General features: G+C 43.2%; 2 protein-coding genes across 3 annotated transcripts in view; both read right to left on the reverse strand.

The window, feature by feature from the left end:
- LOC127431356 (olfactory receptor 146-like) overlaps window positions 1-7,488 on the reverse strand; it is a 55,971-nt gene extending 48,483 nt beyond the window's left edge. The window contains exon 1 of one of the 2 annotated variants that reach the window (XM_051681772.1): window positions 7,460-7,488. In XM_051681772.1, coding sequence (XP_051537732.1) covers window positions 7,460-7,483 — 24 coding nt within the window. In that variant the 5' untranslated portion in view covers window positions 7,484-7,488. The remainder of the gene's footprint in view (window positions 1-7,459) is intronic. The other variant, XM_051681776.1, reaches the window with a different exon arrangement.
- Window positions 6,188-7,126, reverse strand: LOC127431360 (olfactory receptor 52N5-like). The gene has a single exon (XM_051681779.1). It carries the CDS (start codon window positions 7,124-7,126, stop codon window positions 6,188-6,190), a length of 939 nt encoding a protein of 312 aa, XP_051537739.1.
- Window positions 7,489-20,817: the final 13,329 nt, after the last annotated feature.

Here is a 20,817-nt window from a genome sequence, read left to right on the forward strand (position 1 = left end):
GGCTGTCGCTGAGGATGCCATATGTCCCAGGAGCTCTCTGAAAAAGTTTCAGTGGAACCGCTGTCCTCCGTCTGAATGCCTTCAGACAGTTCAGCACCGACTGAGCGCGTTTGTTCATGAGACGTGCTGTCATCGAGACCGAGTCCAACTCCAGACCGAGAAAAGAGATGCTCTGAACCGGGGAGAGCTTGCTCTTTTCCCAGTTGACCCGAAGCCCCAGTCGGCTGAGGTGTCGAAGCACGAGGTCCCTGTGTATAGTTGAGATTGCTGATGCCCACTTCCCTTAGCGGGGCAAGGGCTGCCTCTGCGACCTTCGTGAAGACGCGAGGGGACAAGGACAGGCCGAAGGGGAGGACCTTGTACTGGTATGCCTGGCCCTTGAAGGCAATCCGCAGGAAGGGTCTGTGTCGAGGTAGGACCGAGATGTGGAAGTATGCGTCCTTCAGGTCTACCACCGCGAACCAATCTAGATGTCGGACACTCGCTAGAATGCGTTTTTGCGTCAGCATCTTGAACCGGAATCTGTGCAAGGCCCAGTTCAGTACTCGCAGGTCCAAGATTGGTCGCAACCCACTGCCTTTCTTTGGTACAATGAAGTAAGGGCTGTAGAACCCTTTCCTCATCTCGGCTGGAGAGACAGGCTCTATCACGCCCTTGCTCAGGAGGGTCATGATCTCCACACGCAGGGTAGCGGTGTTCTCACCCTTCACCGAGCCACGCGTCCAAACTCTGGGCGAGGGGGACCAAGGGGATAATTGTTTCGGACATACCGGCGGGTGGGGCCTCGCGGCGGGGCGGAGCTCGAAGTGCCACGTCGAGGGGACTCGAGCCCCATGGCTGTGCTGAGTCGAGGGACATTGAAGCACTTACCTGGCTCCTGCCACCCACCATGAGATTGGCCGAGGAGGGGGGAGGAGTTTCGTCCCCGAGGTCCATCGGCACTAATCCCGTGTGGGGGTATTTGTGCCACAGCTGGGCACCCATGGAGCGCCAACCCTGCCAAAAAGAAAGTTGGATGGCAGTCGTGATGATGGCTGTGCACACCGGACATGTGACCAAGGAAACAAGGAAACTGCTCTTTTGCTGAACCTTTGGGTACCGCAGCCTCTGGGGCATGCGGTGAAAAAGGAAACAAAAGATTCCCCTCCCGGCCCTCTACCGCGGGATGGAATGGTCTGTGCACCAGCTCCAGAGGGATGGGTCTCCTTGCCCCTGGGTCGCCCCTCTCAGGGGTGCTTCGAAGCCTTCCTCGGGTTCTTGGCAGATGGCCGTGAGACGGGGGGCGTCTGCTTCCTGCGATGGGCTGCACGCCGTGGCCGGTCCATGGGAGCGGGCTGTGGCGGAGCCAGAGATATTGCTGCAGGGAGACGCCCTTGGCGACATGCAGATGGGGTGCGGGATCTTGAGTTGCGTAGGGGCAGGATGTGCTTTATAGCCTCCGTCTGCTTCTTCACTGTTGAGAACTGCTGGGCAAAGTCCTCGACGGTGTCGCCAAACAGGCAATCCTGGGAGATGGGGGCGTCAAGGAACTGTGCCTTGTCGGAGCCAGAGGCCAAATTGAGCCAGAGGTGGCGCTCCTGGACCACGAGAGTGGACATCGCCTGCCCGAGAGACCGCGCTGTGACCTTCGTCGCTCGGAGAGTGAGGTCGGTCGCCGAGCGCAGTTCCTGCATCAATCCCGGGTCAGAACTACCCTCGTGCAGTTCTTTTAGCACCTTGGCTTGGTGTACTTGCAGAAGAGCCATGGCGTGCAGGGCGGAGGCGGCTTGTCCAGCGGCACCGTAGGCCCTAGCCATCAGAGATGTCATAAACCTACCGGCCTTGGACTGAAGCTTCGGGCGCCCGCACCAGGTGGCTGCAGATGCCTTTTCCACCTGGGGGATCACCAAATACCCCCTGGCCACTCCACCATCGAGGGTAGCGAGAGCGGGGGAGCTGAAAGATCGGGACCGGGCAGTAAAAGGTGCCTCCCATGACCTTGTCAGCTCCTCATGCACTTCTGAGAAGAAAGGAACGGGGGCAGGGTGAGGCTGTGAGCAGCGCCCCGAGCCCACTCTAGCCCAACACTCGAGGCCGCCTGGAAAAGCATGTCCGTCATTTCCGCATCAGCCTGAGACTGGGCGATCGTTCCCGAAGGAGGAAGCCCAGCTGAAGCCTCAGCGTCAGACGGGACGAGCCCACTCTCCGATGCTGCGCTCGATAACTCATCATCTTCCGGGGCACCAAACAAGATCGGGGCAAGCGAGCGTGCTGGGGAATGGGAGGTCCGTGGGGGGATACCCGGCGAAGGTGGTCCCATTGAGGTCCCCAAATTTCCCCCAGTGCTGACCGGCACGGCCTCATACCCGTAGGTAGAAGGACCTACGGGAGCTGCTGGGGTGGCTTGCTTTCTTACAAATGCAAGCCACGACCGCAACGTTGCCATGGTCATGTTCTCGCAATGAGGACATGATCCATCCACGAACGATGTCTCCGCCTGTGCAGCGCCCAGACACGTAAGACAGCGATCGTGGCCATCGGAAGGGGAGAGATAGCGACCGCAACCAGGAATAACACACAAACATGAAAGCATCTTTAAAAAGACATTCCGTGTGTGCCAAATAGAAAATATGCTCTTTTTAGAATATACTCTTTTTTTGCTCTGCCGAAGCGCCATGGGGCGTTCTCTGCACTGCACAGGCACAGAGGGGGAGAAGCTGCTGAAATGCGCCGTCAAATCCAGCAGTCTTTAGCGAGGTGAGTTTTTCTAGAGGAATTGCAACTGCTCGGCTCCGAAGAGAAAATCTGAATGAGTGGTTGCATACCAGCTCCTTTTATACCCATATGTCCGGGAGAGTGGCATGCAAATTCCACTCGCCAATTCTCATTGGCCTTTTTTTAAAGATCAGAGGTGTTTCGGGCTCCCAAGGGTGACCCCTAATGTCACAACATGGAAACAACGTCGAGTGAGTGACAGATAGGGAACCCACACCACACCCTATCAGTCTCAGGGTAACACTCAGTGCGAGCGCTTTAACAGAACGCTCCATGATCTATTATGTACACTTCCCCCTGAAAAGAAAATGCGTTAGCCAGAACACCTTCCTAAATTGGTTTATGCTTATACTGTAATGTAACACCACATGCAAACACTGGATACTCACCACATTACTTTCTATTTGGAGTCAGCCTGTATCTTCCAGTAGATGCACTGCTAGGTCAATAGCAAACTGTAAACAAAAAACATGACTGTTAGTGATTCACCAAGACAGAATGAACGCAAGGCTGCTGAGAGACTTGCCCTTTTTAATGACAAAGTCTATTGCCCTGTGATTGATGTGGGTCAGCAGGTATACTTGTGCACACAGACCTTTGGGTTGGAACATAATACAGGATTCATAGGGTCCTACTGTATACAGGATCATACATGTGCAGGGTACTACACACACTATTGAGCCCCTTGAGGGTGGTCCTATAAAGAGAGTCCATAGAGATGACTTGCGCCCTTATGTTAACTCTGTTCCTGAGCCAGAGGTGACTGAAACCTGTTCTTCCACAACACAACCGAGGGGAGAATCTGTTTCTGAGCAGGTTGAGGTTGTGCATTCTGATCCTGATTTTGTTGTGTTAGAAGAGGTCACATATTCTAGTCTGCAGGAGACAGAGAATGTGAACCCTGAAAACCCTGTGTCAGCTGCTGAAGCCCTTATAGGTGAACCTGTACTGATTTCAGGGAACATTGAACAACAAGATTCGGTCTCTCTAACACTACTTGAGATGCAGACACATTCACTCAGTTTAAGTCTAGACTAAAGACTCATCTATTTAGCCAGGCATACACCTAATTTATCCTTCAACTCACAATTAGGCTGCTTTAGTTAGGTCTGCCGGAACCAGAAACCAGAAACATTGATCATGATCTATAACTCTGCAATAAATTGAATGGCATCTATGCTAATATTATTCTATTTGTTTCCCTGTCTCAACATTGGGACTCCTATCCTGAGGTCACCAGAACCGGCTGTATCCAGCTCCATTTCTGCTTCATGTTGGACTCCACTTCTACGTGTTTCTGAGTGATGATGACTAACAGCAGCCGGTGCCAGCCAAACATCACTTCAGTCTATTACGATGGACTTTAGAGGATGAACTGATGCCAACTCTAACCATAAGACATGGGATACATCATATGCCATTGCCTGAACCTTGGACATAGGATAGACCTCACCTAATGCCCTGTTTGTATTTTCTCTTGACATTAGCCTCTAGCGTATTTTGTTGAACCATATTTCATTTTTGTATTTCATTTCCTTTTTTTATACATATATATACAGCCCCATCTTTTTTATAAACAGCCCTCAGAATACAACAACAAAATATATTTTTGTATCCTGTGTTGTTTCTTTACAACACTCTGGCTACATGTGTTCTAGATGAAATGCAGCCAAATGCTGCACTACCATTATTTTTGGATATGATTGTATATGCATTTACAGTATTTTATTTATTTATTTATTTTTATTGATAATACATCATTGCTATTTTATAAGATAAGCTTCTAAGCATATATTCTTATATATATATATATATATATATATATATATATATATATATATATATATATATATATATAAACAATGGAAATTCTTGAATTAATCATACATTTCTTTATATATATATATAAAGAAATGTATGATTAATTCAAGAATTTCCATTGTTTCTACGAAAAAATGTTACCAACTTTTCTCTTTGGAGAGACCAATTCTTTGTATGTAGTCTTCAAGGTTTGATGTGTTGCGCATTCTGAGATGCTATTCTGCAGAGGGGTTGTCTGAGTTACCGTAGCCTTTCTGTCAGCTCGAACCAGTCTGGCCATTGTCCGTTGACCTCTCTCATCAACAAATCGTTTCCGTCCGCAGAACTGCCGCTCACTGGATTTTATTTGTTTTTTGGCATCATTCTGAGTAAACTGTAGAGACTGTTGTGCGTGAAAATCCCAGGAGATCAGCAGTTACAGAAATCCTCAAACCAGCCCGTCTGGCACAAAAAATCATGTCACGGTCAAAATCACTGAGATCACATTTTTTCCCCAGTCTGATGGTTGCTGTGAACATTAACTGAAGCTCCTGACCCATATCTGCATGATTTTACTTTGCTGCCACACGATTGGCAGATTAGATAATCGCATGAATAAGTCGGTGTACAGGTGTAACTAATAAAGTGGTATTTAAATATTTAACAGAAATTGCAGATTTCTTCAAGCATATATTATATAATTAAGCCATAAATGTTTAAGTAAAATACACTGTACAACAGGTACATTGTTATTATAGTGTTGAGTGCATAATAATTTATTTAATGTCTATGTTATACCAATGCAAGCAGAAAAAGCATACTTAAAACATATACATGCATTCACACTTGGACAGGCATCAGCCCACACACAGCACAAACATGCACACGCAAACACACACACACACACACACACACACACACACACACACACACACACACACATGTTGGGGCAGTTATCCTTATGATGACTCTCCATAGACATAAGGATTTTCATACTGTATGAACTATAGATTCTATCCCCTAAACCTAACCCTCACAAAAAACTTTCTGCATTTTTACATTTTCAAAAAAACATCGTTTAGTATGTTTCTTTAAGCGATTTGAATTATGGGGACACTAGAAATGTCCTCATAAACCACATTTATAGCATAATACCCTTGTAATTACCAGTTTGTTACCTAATCAATGTCCTCGTAAACCACCCACACACATATGCGCAAGAACAACAGAAACTGATACAGAATGTGTATGCCAAAAGGTTTGGAATGTTAAAAAAAAAAAAAAAAAGGCTGCCTCTCTCTCTCTCTCTCTCCCTCTATATATATCTATATTACTTTTTTCAGACATTTTTCTAATAGTATACTATAGTACTTCTTACAGACTACTAAGCATATTTTCTTTTATAAATATAAATATATGATGAATTCAAGAATTTCCATTGTTTCTACAACAATTTTTATTTTAACAACTTTTTGTTTGTTCTCTTTGGAAAGACAAATGCTTTGTACACATTCTTGAGTGGAGGTATAAACAACACATTAAACTCTGAACCCTGAGATGGAAAAGTATAGTCACAATAGATTAGAATAATGAAAGAAAGAAAGAAAGAAAGAAAGAAAGAAAGAAAGAAAGACTAAGATTTCCCTTTTTCTCTGTACCACAATTTTACAAACTTCTGTCTTATCTCTTTGGTTTGTAAACCATATACTAAGGGATTTAATCCTGGTGGTACAATATGGAACATTATACCAGCCAGTTTCCTGCTCTCAGAATATTCAGGGAAACGATGGAGAAATATAAAAGTGGTTCCAGACACAAACATGATTAAATAAGCAGCTAAATGAGTACTACAGGTTTTTATGGCTTTGCTGTTGAGTGCTTTGTTTTTGCTCGTTATACATACTGCAGCAATCTTTACATATGTAATAAATATACATATCAATGACAGACAGGCTACAACAGCAGTATAAATAATTCCATACACATTATTAATGACCACATTTTCACAAGACAGTTTAAACAGTGAGGCATTGTCACAGAAAGGGTTTTCAATTTTAAATCTGCAGTGAGACAGACGCACAGTCAGACCTATCATAATTGTCACCAAAAGTATTGCCATTCCCCAGGCTGCTGCTGATAGTTTAATCACCATTTTATTGGTCATTATAGCCGTGTATCGTAATGGATTGCATATAGCCACGTATCTGTCAAAGGCCATGATCATTAGCACATATTGGCATGCTGCAACAAATACATGCACAAAATAAGCTTGAATAACACACCCCACATACGTTATATAGCGCTCTGAGGTTTCTGTTAAAATGTCCTGCAATAAGCGTGGCAAAATGACAGTGGTTCCTAGTATATCATTCAGTGGCAAGTTACAAAACAGAAAATACATGGGGTCATGCAGATTCTTCTCTGTTGCGATCAAAATAATAAGTGTAATATTTGATAGCATTGCAAAGACATAAGCTAAGAAAATCACAATGAAAACAGGATTGGATGACTGAGGTGTAACACTGAGTCCCTCTAATAGGAGAATGCTGTGTCTTAATGTCAAGTTGTCCATTGGCTGCTCCAAACAAAACAAACAGATGTGTTTCTATCATAAATAATATATTAACTTATTTACTTACAAAAAAGGCCATTGTCCAGATTTTAATGTGTTAAACTGCATGTATAGAACATATTTTACATATATACAATAGTGATCAGAATTTCTTTTTTTAGCAATGTTACATTAACACTCTGGGGGGAAAGAGCGACATTCAAAAACAAGGAAATATGTTATTAACAAGGTAGTTGATTTGTAAATGTACAGCCATTTTTGTTTAATGTTGCTTAATGCAAAAATGTAAAGCCTGTGTTATTTCAGAAATGTACAGTAACAGCATAAACTTACCACACTTTGCCTAAGATTCTCCATGTAATGATTTGGTCAATGGAATGACTTGCACTTCTCTGAATAAAAGTTTAATTGTCCTTGCCTTTTTGATGTGTGGTTTATATGTCTTTCTGTGTCGTCACCCAAAAAAATAAATAAATAAAGATTCATAGCATTTGTTGCCATGACGAGCATTAAGGATGTTCTTGTGTTTCTTTTTTGGTGTTATGGTTATAACTATACAAAACGCAAAAGCAATCAATATTATGTTTTTGACCAAATGTAATGGTTTTCAAATAAGGTCCTGTTGCAATTATTTTGTGCCACACACACATGTTGGTGCGGCTGTCCTTATGAGGACTCTCCATAGATATAATGATTTTTATACTGTACGAACTATAGATTATATCCCCTTACCCTATCCTTAAACCTAACCCTCCTGTGGATCATCGTCGCCTGTGGTGACCCCGTTTGGCGGCATGTGAAGGGGCTCACTTGAACCCACTGAAAAGCCTCATCACTGCTGCATTTTAACACCGAGCATGCCTCTCCTCAGGAGACCGGACTCTACCTGCTGGCATCTTTGCAGGTCCAGGAACGGAGCGGGGGGGTCCGGTGTGAGCTAGATGTGTTGCCAGACCTGCACCCCTGTAACCCCGGCAAGAGTTAGATGCGACACCGAGGACTGGAGCACGCGTCATGGCCGACAGTCTAGGATGCTGGGCCGCTTTTTCACTCAAGTGCCGAGGCCCAGGGAAGCCAGACCGCTCGAGTGAAGCCGCTGCACCACGCACTTCGGACCAAGGAGGGGAATGCATCGCAGCCACCAGGACCCCACCCATTATCACCTGGACCTTGCCCTGTCTTTACTACTCTTCCTTCACAAGGCCCTAGATTCCCCTTTGGTTTGGACATTTTAAATAAATGCCTCTCCAAGGCATGATGTAACACACACTGTGTCCGTCTGTTGCTCACCCCGCCACACAGTGTTGTCAGTTTTTACTGCTTATTTGAAATATGTTCTTTTATTGTAATCTTGTCCAACTGTTTTGGAGATTTCATTCTTTCCCCATTCAGTAGATAGGAGCTGCACTTTCATGACGCTTGTTTACATGGAAAAATAGCTGCCCAAACTGCCCAAGAGCGTTCGAAAGGAGGCCGCCGAGTGGACAGGCTTACCTTGAAAAAGAGACTTTGTTAAAAGGATCTGGAAATACGTTCGGACTGTTTTTGTTTACATTCTTGAAAGAGTCTAAATGATGTCAAATCCTTATTTTCACTTTAAAAGAGATGTTTGTCTGTCATCCACAATGAAAAAAATCTTTTAAATATTAGAGTTGTTAAAAGACGGTTTAAAAGAAGCCCTGGGTGACTGCCCATGTCGCCCATGCCTAAATCCGCCCTGGTCAATTAAAATAAACTATAGTGTAATTTATTTATGATGGTGCTGATTAACAACAGTTGTGCTTGAATGCGCAAACTCGTGAACATGTCACTGGTGATTGAGTCATAAGTGTTCCAATGTTAGTGGATGAACAACCTTGCCAGTGCCCACATTCGTGTTCATTGATACGGTCAGCAAGGAGACCCCGCCCACTCATGGGGGAAAGCAATTTGCTGTTACCATAGTTACTCATACATTCCTATGAGGAAATCAGGGAGAAATATCTGATAGATTTGGATATTTTAACAATGAAAAACATGATGAAAAGATGTTGTGAAGTTTTTGCACTTCAAACAATGCCAAAAAACTCAAAACTGTTTTTTTGTTTTTGTTTTTTGTTTTTTGCCCTCCAACTGACAGAAATACAAGGCCAAAGAAGAGCACTGTGGCTGCAAGCTGTTAAGCCATAAAGTAGATTCTTAGCAGCACCAGGCCACCCCAAGGCAGTTTACATTTATCACGTTAATATATTTTCGTTCGATTGGTATCTTAAAACATTTTTATTTATACCTTTTAATATGATTGATGATTAATAAAATTACTGTAGTAAAATAGCTCAAATTTCACATTTCACAGCAACCTTACCTGACACCCAATTTACTAAACACTTTGCCAAACCGAACTTACAGAGAATTAAATCCCCTAAGAAATGTTTGATTGATTAAAGCATGAAAAACTATATGCAGCATTCCACTCCGATCATGACAAGTTTTCTCATGTATCATGTCTTGTTTTCTGGTGTTATCTCATCATTATGTCTCTGCTGGAGCAGCTATTGTTATGATATGATAATCGATTTAGTCTTGAATCCACTCCGATGTTTCTCAAATACATTACCCAGCATATGGTTGACTGCAGCCATAGTGCTCTTCTTTAGGCTTCTATTTCTGTCAGTTGGAGGGCAATAAAAATCTTTTGTTTGTTTTTTTGGCATTGTTACACAACTACACAACAGCTTTTTATCATATTTTTCGTTGTTTAAATAGCCAAATTTGTCAGACATTTATCCCCTTTTTCATCATATGTATGTATGAGTAACTATGGTAACATGGCTTCGCTTTTCCCCCATGCTAAACCACACCCCCAGTATGATGCATTGCTGACTGTATCTATTGGGAGCTAGGGAGCTATGGAGCTGACTGATACACACCCTAAGTAGAAATTACCTTGGGTAAATATTATAAGTGAGGTCTCAATACCACAGCCGACACACCTGGCATGAAATCCAAAGTAGATGGATTGACTGACAAGGCTTGCAAATCTCCATCCCTCTTAAAAGATGCCAATGCCAAAAGTTTCTGAAATTGATGCAAATGACTCAAACAGGTCACCTGAGAGTGCGTGTGACACCACTGACAATTAGCATGAGGGGATACGGATGGGGCTAAAATGTCTCAGCCTGCACACTCTGCGCAAGTGAGAGACAAGAGAATATCTACCGAAAGACACCCCATTCACATGCACGTGCTCGGAAGGAATAAACTTAAAGTGTTGCCATTAAGAATGGTATCAACCTCAGTGCCCCCTGAGCAGTGACTTCTGTAAGAATTACCCCATTGAATACAGGCGGGGTGAGTCTGAATTGAATGACATAACCATGCTTTATCTTTTGAATTACCCATTTTGACACTATTGCAAACTGCTGCCAAGCTGAATACCGGGCAGAGAGCAGTACAGTGCTGCATGAATACCTATGCAATGGTGTTGAGTAATCACAAGGTTGCACCATTGGCTCATTTTTGGCAACTGCCATACATGCACTGACGCAGTGGAGGTAGAACTTTGAGCCCTTGCCACAGCAGCTGACTGAGGTGGTTCTAACAATGTTTTATTATTATTATTATTATTATTATTTTAACCCAGGCATGTATGAGGAGGACCCTAAAATGTGTTTACAGCAAGAGAACTCAGATTTGAATTCACTTCAGTGTCACAAGTCATCCAAGTCACCAGGGGGCACCATCCACTCAAGTGATTCTAGGAAGTAACCTCTTTTCTATGGAGGATACCTTTCTTGTGGGACTCATGATTACCTTGTTGGCTTACTTAATTTGCTCGTTAACTTTTGGCCATTTGCAGTTCTTTCTTTGTCTTTGTAATTCTCATCTATTAGAAGCAACCATATAAAACCCCATTTTGTTGCTTTCCAGGTTGATGAGCTTTGTTTTCTTGTCTTTCTGTGATGAACCTTGTTTGTTTCCTGTAAAGACTTTCGTTGGAAAGAAAACCATACTGTTTTGGGATACTTTAAAAATGGTCTGCAGTCACCAAAAGGTCTGATGGTAGGCACTAAAGAATAGAAATGCAACATCTTATTTATGTATAATGATTCCCGGACTTAATATCTGGCAACCACACAGGCACATCTTAACAATCAGCGTGCTGTCACATGTCCAGCAGTATTAATACAGTCGGCAATGTTATTTCCACAAATATAACATTTGCGCACATGATACATTGTTTCCCGCGATTGTTGCTGTGTAAATACATTTATGCAGCGGCATAAATGAATGGCTTCTGTGTAAAGGCAGAGTAAAGATGGATGGCTCATGATAAGCATTTGGTGAGTCACGTCCACATCAGAAACTGTCAGAACTGTTGAGAAATAGCAGTTATTAACGACAATAATAGGCTACTATGAATAGGTAAAAAATAAATATAGAAATGTAGGCCTACTGAAAGACTAAAAGAGGGAATCTGACTTGAAGTAACTCCAAACGATGACAGAAAAACCTTATGTAAATAACTACTGTAAAATTTGTAACTTATAGATGTATGGGGCTAAGATAATGAAATATCACACTTAATTCCTCCAATTCTGCCCAGCCTTTATAAATATGTATTTTAAAAGAATTCTTGTATTCTGAATACGTTACTTTTTATTTTATGTATTCGGAATACTTTACTGAATACATCTGAGAGAGTATCCAGTATTCAGCCCAGAATACTTTCTTAAAGTATTTTGCCCAAACCTGCTTATCAGTGTAACATCACACAGCACCATGCATGCCCTGTGAAACCTGGCCGGAGGGCATAAGCATTCTCTCATTCCACAGAGCTAAGTCTGGTCTTTGAAAAGTGGCAAATTATGAGCCATCTGACCTTCCATACACACTGACCCTTAAGTGTCCGATATGTAATAAACAACTCGCACTAGGGGAAGTACTGTAAGAGTGAGGCAAATGGTGAACTCAAACCACAGCTTCTTAACGAAATCCGCTTGGAAGGACTGCAAAATCAGTGAGTGTAAAACAAACCGCTTAAAAGAAGCAAGGAGTGTGATGTCCATGCTGCCATCAAAGAGGAACAGAGATAACAATAAGCATCTCTTCTCCCACAAAAAACAGCCGTGCATCCATGAAGCGGTCCAGACGAGTTCCACAACCTTGCCATATCTGACTAAGCACGCTGTGCATCGGTTTGCCATCACTGTATTAGGTGTAAGTAATTTAGCTCAAGAAGGGTATAATACTTAATTCAAGGAATATTTAAAGAGTTAATGTTTACAACTGATCAACCTATTTGGCCAGCGATAAGTTGAGGTGAACGTATCTGGTGACTCTAGAGTGAATGAGGGATATTGTTTGTGTTGACAATAATATCTCAAATATAGTGAAAATGCTCATTATAAGCAAAATAGCAAGGGTCAAACACATTTTGAATGACTACAAGTATGATCATAAAACCAAAAAAAATTTCTTTGAATACAGGCAAGACTTTATTGTACTAAGCAACAACTACTATACAAAACGAAACTAACACAAATAGACACACATAAGCACGATTAGTACATAAAGAAATGAGTTAACCAGCTTGGAAAATTCCAGAAAATGATTTAGACAATTAGCCAATTAGCTTCTGATAGGAGGTGTACTGAATTGGAGGTGTACCTGTGGATGTATTTTAAGGCATACCTTGAAACTCAATGCCTCTTTGCTTCACATCATGGGAAAATAAAAATAAATTAGCCAAGACCTCAGAAAACAAATTGTGGACCTCCACAAATCTGGTTCATCCTTGGGAGAAATTTTCAAATGCCTGAAGGTACCACATTCATCTGTACAAACAATAGTACGCAAGTATAAACACCATGGGACCAAACAGCCATCATTCTGCTCAGGAAGCAGATGCATTCTGTCTCCTAGAGATGAACGTAGTTTGGTGTGAAAAGTGCAAATCAATCCCAGAACAACAGCAAAGAACCTTGTGAAGATGCTGGAGGAAACAGGTAGACAAGTCAGACAATATTCAGAGTAAAATGAGTCCTATATCGACATAACCTGAAAGGCTGCTCAGCAAGGAAGAAGCCAATTCTACAAAACCGCCATAAAAATGCCACACTACAGTTTGCAAGTGCACATGGGGACAAAGATCTTACTTTTTGGTGAAATGTCCTCTGGTTTAATGAAACATAAATTTAACTGTTTGGCCATAATGACCATTGATATGTTTGGAGGAGAAAGGGTGAGGCTTGCATGCCAAAGAACACCATCCCAACCGTGAAGCATGGGGGTGGCAGCATCATGTTATGGTGGTGCTTTGCTGCAGGAGGGACTGGTGCACTTCACAAAATAGATGGCATCATGAGGAAGGAAAATTATGTGGATATATTGAAGAAACATCTCAAGACATCAGCCAGGAAGTTAAAGCTCGGTCGCAAATGGGTCTTCCAAATGGACAATGACCCCAAGCGTACCTCCAAAGTTGTGGCAAAATGGCTTAAGGACATCAAAGTCAAGGTATTGGAGTGGCAATCACAAAGCCCTGACCTCAAGCCGATAGAAAATTTGTGGGCAGAACTGAAAAAGCGTGTGCAAGCAAGGAGGCCTACAAACCTGACTCAGTTACACCAGTTCTGTCTGGAGGAATGGGCCAAAATTCCAGCAGCTTATTGTGAGAAGCTTGTGGAAGGCTACCCAAAACGTTTGACCCAAGTTAAACAATTTAAAGGCAATGCTACCAAATACTAACAAATAGTATGTAAACTTCTGACCCACTGGGAATGTGATGAAAGAAATAAAAGCTGAAATAAATCATTCTCTCAACTATTATTCTGACATTTCACATTCTTAAAATAAAATAGTGATCCTAACTGACCTAAGACAGGGAATGTTTTCTACGATTAAGTGTCTGGAACTGTGAAAAACTGAGTTTAAATGTATTTGGCAAAGGTGTATGTACATTTCTGACTTCAACTGTAAATGATTAAAAATCATGAACATCATGGTTACTGGTGTAACTTCTGTTCCCTGATGGAGGGAACGAGACATTGTGTCGATGTAGTGACACTAGGGGTCACTCTTGGGAGCCCGAGACACCTCTGGTCTTTGATAAAAGGCCAATGAAAATTGGCGAGTGGTATTTGCATGCCACTCCCCCGGACATACGGGTATAAAAGGAGCTGGTATGCAGCCACTCATTCAGGTTTTATGCTGAGGAGCCGATATAAGGTCTGGCCATTTCAGCGGGTAGTTCAGCATTGTGGGAGGAGGGACACAACATCTCGTTCCCTCCATCAGGGAACGGAGGTTACACCAGTAAACATGACGTTCCCTATCTGTCACTCACTCGATGTTGTGTTGATGTAGTGACACTGGGGGGGGGGGGGGTTCCCTATACGAAACGCCACAAGGCTGAACTGTGTTACGTGAACTGGCGGTGTGTGGTGGGCAGACTTGCTGTGTGCCTCATAGCCAGAACACCAGGTCGACACGTAACCTCCCCCAACATAGTTATGAGTGTCGAACGGCCCTTTTTGGGGACAAGTCGACTACTCAAAGATAGAGACAGGCTTAACCCAGTCGTGGCCTCTTTTCCCCTTCTCTTTTTCCACTCCCTAAAAAAGAAGGGGGATTATCGGACTGGGCCGCCAGGTCTAGTCAGGGGGTGTCCCTCCCAAGGGGAAGACACCGCGGAGACCACACGTCGCCCAAAGAGAGGGGGGATATTTAAGTGGAAGAATACGTCACATGGTCTTTCCAACCATGTGGAGAGCCTTCAAGGTAGATCCTGCCCAATGGAGGAGGAGTTACTACAAACATGGAGACTGGGGCAGAGGGGCTCTGCCCAAGGAAGACACAGTTTGCCAGCAGGGAAACGAACCAGTGGAAGAAATTTAGCACATGGGGTTATCCTTACAGGGAACCACCACATGCAGAGCACCTACCCCAGAACAGGGCTCTTAGTGCGTGTACTGGGCCGGCAGTGAGTCTCTCCAAAAACTTGACTGCCACAGGGCTCGGAGGAAGTCAACCAGGGAACAAAGTTTGTGAACACTACTGGGAATTAACGGCGCATGTCTTCAGCTCCAAGGGAGGTGGAAGGTGCTATGTGCAAGCGGTACACCCGGCCAGCTATCCTGGGCTTATCCGCTTGTGTTGCATGCCACTACCTGGGACGAAACCGGTTCCACCCGGAGGTTGTAGAACCTTGCAAAGGTGTTGGGTGTTGCCCAGCCCGCTACTCTGCAAATGTCTGTTAGAGAGGCACCTCTGGCCAGGGCCCAGGAAGCCGCTACACCTCGGGTAGAATGGGCTCGTAGCCCTACTGGGGGCGGCATGTTTTGGGCGAGATATGCCATAGTTATGGCGTCAACAAGCCAGTGGGCAATCCTCTGCTTGGACACAGTGCTTCCTTTCCGCTGTGCACCAAAGCAGACAAAGAGCTGCTCAGAGACTCTAAAGCTCTGCGTGCGATCCAAAAAGATGTATAAAGCGCACACTGGACACAGCAACGACAGGGCTGGGTCTGCCTCCTCCTGGGGCAGCGCTTGCAGGTTCACCACCTGGTCCCTAAAAGGGGTGGTGGGAACCTTGGGCACATAGCCCGGTTGGGGTCTCAGGATCACGTGAGAGTAACCCGGACCGAACTCCAGGCATGAATCACTGACAGAGAATGCTTGCAGGTCCCCTACCCTCTTGATGGATGTGAGCGCAGTCAGGAGGGCAGTCTTCAAGGAGAGTGCCTTAAGCTCGGCTCACTGCAAAGGCTCAAAGGGCGCTCTCTGAAGAACTATGGAGAGATCCCATGAGGGAACGAGGCGCGGTCTGGAGGGATTCAGCCTCCTGGCACCTCTTAGGAACCTGATGATCAGGTCGTGCTTCCCTAAGGACTTACCGTCAGCTCCGTCGTGGTGTGCTGCTATGGCAATGTACACCTTCAAGGTGGAGGGGGACAGCCTCCCCTCCAACCTCTCCTGCAGGAAGGAAAGCACTGATCCAACTGCGCATCTCTGGGGTCTTTGCATCGGGAAGAACACCACTTAGCGAATAGACGCCACTTAAAGGCATACAGGCGCTTCATAGAGGGGGTCCTAGCCTGAGTGATTGTGTCTACCACCACGGGTGGTAGACCGCTTAGGTCTTCCGTGTCCCATCCAAGGACCAGACATGGAGATTCCAGAGGTCTGGGCGTGGGTGCCAGAGGGTGCCCCGTCCCTGAGAAAGAAGGTCCTTCCTCAGGGGAATTCGCCAGGGGGAGCTGTCGCGAGGAGCGTGAGGTCCAAGAACCACGTCTGGGTTGGCCAGTAGGGTGCTACCAGGATGACCTGCTCCTCGTCCTCCCTGACCTTGCACAGGTTCTGTGCAAGCAGGCTTACTGGGGGAAACGCATATTTGTGCAGGCCAGGGGGCCAGCTGTGTGCCAGCGCATCTATGCCGAGGGGAGCCTCGGTGAGGGCGTACCAGAGCAGGCAGTGGGAGGATTCTCGGGAGGCGAACAGGTCCATCTGTGCCCATCCAAATTGACTCCAAATCAGCTGGACCACCTGAGGATGGAGTCTCCACTCTCCTCTGAGGGGAACCTGCCGTGACAGTGCGTCTGCTGTAGTGTTGAGGTTGCCCGGGATGTGAGTGGCTCGCAGCGACTTGAAGTGCTGCTGACTCCGGAGGAGGAGATGGCGGGCGAGTTGTGACATACAGTGAGAGTGCAGACCACCTTGGCGGTTGACATATGCTACCACTGCCGTGCTGTCCGTCCGAACTAACACATGCTTGCCCTGGATCAACGGCCGGAACCTCCGCAGGGTGAGCAGAATTGCCAATAACTCGAGGCAGTTGATGTGCCAATGCAGTCGCAGGCCTGTCCAGAGACTGGCGGCTGCGTGCCCCTTGCAAACAGTGCCCCAGCGCGTTTTGGAGGTGTCTGTCATGACCACGACGCGCCTGGAGACCAGTTCTAGAGGAACACCTGCTCGTAGAAATGAGAGGTCGGTCCAAGGGCTGAAAAGACAGTGACAGACCGATGTAATGGCCACGCGGTGTGTCCCGTGGCGCCATGCCCGTCTCGGGACTCGAGTCTGGAGCCAGTGCTGAAGCGGCCTCATGTGCATCAACCCGAGCAGGTTGGCCACCGCCGAGGACGCCATATGCCCCAGGAGCCTCTGAAAAAGTTTCAGTGGAACCGCTGTTCCTTGTTTGAACGCCTTCAAACAGGCCAGCACCGACTGGGCGCGCTTGTTCATAAAGTGTGCCATCAAGGAGTCTAACTCCAAACCAACATATGTATGTGTGTGTATGTGTGTGTGTGTGTGTGTGCGTGTGTGTGTGTGTGTGTGAAAGTAAAACTGAACAGGAGAAAAATGAAAATCACAAAAGCAAACTGGATTGATAAAGAATGTCAAATGTTAAGAAAATAACTATTATTGTTATCAAATAAAAAAACACAGAGACCTCGCAAATCAACTAACACGTACCATCTATCAACAAATGTTTAAAAATTACAAGACACTGCTAAAAAGCAAAAGAGCTGAACATATGACACAAAGCTAAAGAAAAATAGAAGAAACAGTTAATCAAAATTCACTCTGGGAATTATGGAACAATTTAAATAAGTCCAAAAAAAGAAGAACAAATTCCCATCTGTGACCAAAACGCCTGGACAGAACATTTTTGAAACCTTTATACACAGATAAACAAAACCCCACTGAAAAATTCTGAGTTCCCAACTATAATCTGGAATGCATGATAAAGGGTCAATTAAATCATTTGGACATCCCCATATCACTGAAGGAACTCAATCAAAACCCTCAAAAATAAAAAATATTGCAGCTTAGATGGAATATGCAATGAGATGTTGAAACATGGCAGCCCCAAACTGAATGAGGCCATTCTCAAATTATTCAATTTTCTCTTAAAATCAGGACACTTTTCTGAGAATTGGAAAGAACATCAAATCACTCCAATCTTCAAACAAGGTGACAAATTTAACCCAAAGAACTAGGGGCATTTCAGTGAGCAGCAACCTTGGCAAACTATTCTGTTGCATTATAAATGACAGATTAACCCAGTATCTCCAAGAAAAAAAGACTTTACATAGCTGTCAAATTGGATTCATGCCAAAACAGAGAACAACTGATCATATATACATACTGCACACACTTATACACGAACATGTCCACAAAACAAGCAAAAATATGTGGCAGTTTTATTGATTTAAAAAAAAAGCCTTTGATTCGGTTTGGCATGATAGATTGTTCCTAAAACTGATTCAGAGTGGATTAGGAGGAAAGGTTTATGATTATATAAAGGACATGTACAAAGACAATAAATGCTGCATTAAAATAAACAAAAGATGAACTGATTATTTCAGCCAGAATAAGGGAGTTTGTCAAGGCTGCAGCCTAAGCCCAACTTTATTTAATATTTATATCAATGAATTGGCCACAATGCTTCAAAGCTCATGTAGCCCTGGTCTCACACTAGAGGACAGAGAAATTAAATGTCTTCTATACTCAGACGACCTGCTGCTGCTCTCACCTACTGAAGAGGGATTACGTGAAAGCCTCTCAATTCTAGAAAATTACTGTAGTAATTAGGCATTACCAATCAACATGGACAAATCAAAAGTGATAATTTTTCAAAATAAATATTGTCTTCAAGACAAAAAAATATGTTTTTACACTTGGGGGAACAATTCTTAACCATGTTACCAGTTACAATTATTTAGGTCTGACTATCTCGTCTTCTGGACAATTTGACTTGGCAATAAAAGACCTAACAGACAAGACTCATATGGCATATTATAGCATAAGAAAATCACTATTTAAATTTAACCTCCCTATTAAACTGTGGCTGAAATTGTTTGATTGTGTCATCAAGCCCGTACTTATGTATGGCAGCTAAATCTGGGGCCCCAAATATAAACTAAATTATGAATCCTGGGACAAAAGTCCAGTTGAAATTTTCCACCTTGAATTCTGTAAAAATATCCTGAGAGTTCACAGAAGTGCTTCTGACCTTGGCTGTCAGGCAGAACTGGGCAGATTCCCTCTTTTGACTGACATTCAGAAGAGAGCCAGTAAGTTTTGGTTCCACCTGTCAGACTCTTCCCCAGAATATCACCTTCACTGTGCATTTATACACAGAACAGCACAGCCAGAGAGTGACTATTTACAGTATTTAGTGTACAAATATCAGCTGAATGTATCAATTCAATTCAGGCAGGCAACCCTAGAAGAATACATTAATCATTGGCACAGCAAACTCAAAGAAATAAACAAACTTATTTCCCAAAAATTAAGACAGAATATAAATTGGCATCATATCTAACCAAAATTAAAGACTACCATAGAAAGCTCCTTACGAAGTATCGTGTGAGTGAGTAGAGTCTGGCTGTAGAGACAGGACGGCACAGACAGAACTGGAGACCCAGAGAGAACAGACTGTGTTCACACTGCACTCAAGGAGTCATAGAGGATGAGCTATACTTCCTCACTGAGTGCAACAAATATGAGAGCATTAAAAACACACACTCGGCACTCATAAAACAGATACTGCCTGAATTCAGCAGAATCAGTAATATAGAGAAACTCTCATATGTTCTTGGAGAGATGATAAAAATGATAATTTTTCAAAATAAAAAGAAAAATTATCTTTAAGACAAAAAAATATGTTTTTACACTTGGGGAACAATTCTTAACCATGTTACCAGTTACAATTATTTAGGTCTGACTATCTCGTCTTCTGGACATTTTGACTTGGCATTAAAAGACCTAGCAGACAAGGCTCATATGGCTTACTGTTACTCATTGTTCTCTGTAGTTACTTTTCTTTACATTTTATGCACTTACCTGTATGGTTATTATTATTGTTGTTATTATTATTATTAATAATAATAATCATATTTTATTGTTTGAATTTTGTATATATGTAATGCATGTTTTGTTTGTTTGTTTGTATTTTGTTAATGAATTCTTTGGCAACATTGTACATTGTAAATGGTCTTGACAATAAAGCTAATTTGAGAGAGAGAGAGAGAGAGAGAGAGAGAGAGAGAGAGAGAGAGAGAGAGAGAATTGAATTGAATTTTAAATTATCTTTATTACAATAAATTAAAACAAAAAACCCATTTGCAAAGTATAAATCATCTCATAGAGAAAAGTAAAGATAAGATTATAAAAAATGTGTGAAAAACAATTCATCTTCAAACACAGAACACAATGCACTTTTGCTACACCATTTTAGTTCAAAAGAAATAAGATCATCCATAGATTTATAAAAATTAAAATCAATCAACTCTCTAGACTTTACAAGAGTTGAAAACAAGACAGTAACATTCTGTCCAGTCTTTTGTACAATCCTATTTTTCCTACATGAGTAGATAGCTAATTTAGCCTGACCCAAGATAAAATTCAATAATTGACAATCCATTCATCTTTTCTGCACAGCACCCAAAACAAAAATTTCTATGGAAAATGTTTCATTAAAACATCAAATAAATTTCTTAATACAATAAATAAGGGCTTTAGTCTAGAACACTCCATAAAGCATGAAAAACTGTTTCTCTTTTAAAACAAAAAGGACATTTAGAGCTCACCTCAGGATTTAAAACCGAAATAAAAGCATTAACAGCTATTGCTCAATGGAGAACTCTCCATTGTATGTCTCCTACTCTCTTCGTTAACGGTGGCTTATACAAAATTCTCCATTCAGGC

This window comes from Myxocyprinus asiaticus, chromosome 40 (assembly GCF_019703515.2).
Source record: "Myxocyprinus asiaticus isolate MX2 ecotype Aquarium Trade chromosome 40, UBuf_Myxa_2, whole genome shotgun sequence".
NCBI lineage: Eukaryota > Metazoa > Chordata > Actinopteri > Cypriniformes > Catostomidae > Myxocyprinus > Myxocyprinus asiaticus.

Excerpts from the sequence above, each read along its gene's own strand:
- LOC127431360 (XM_051681779.1), bottom strand. The coding sequence starts at position 7,126 with ATGGACAACTTGACATTAAGACACAGCATTCTCCTATTAGAGGGACTC.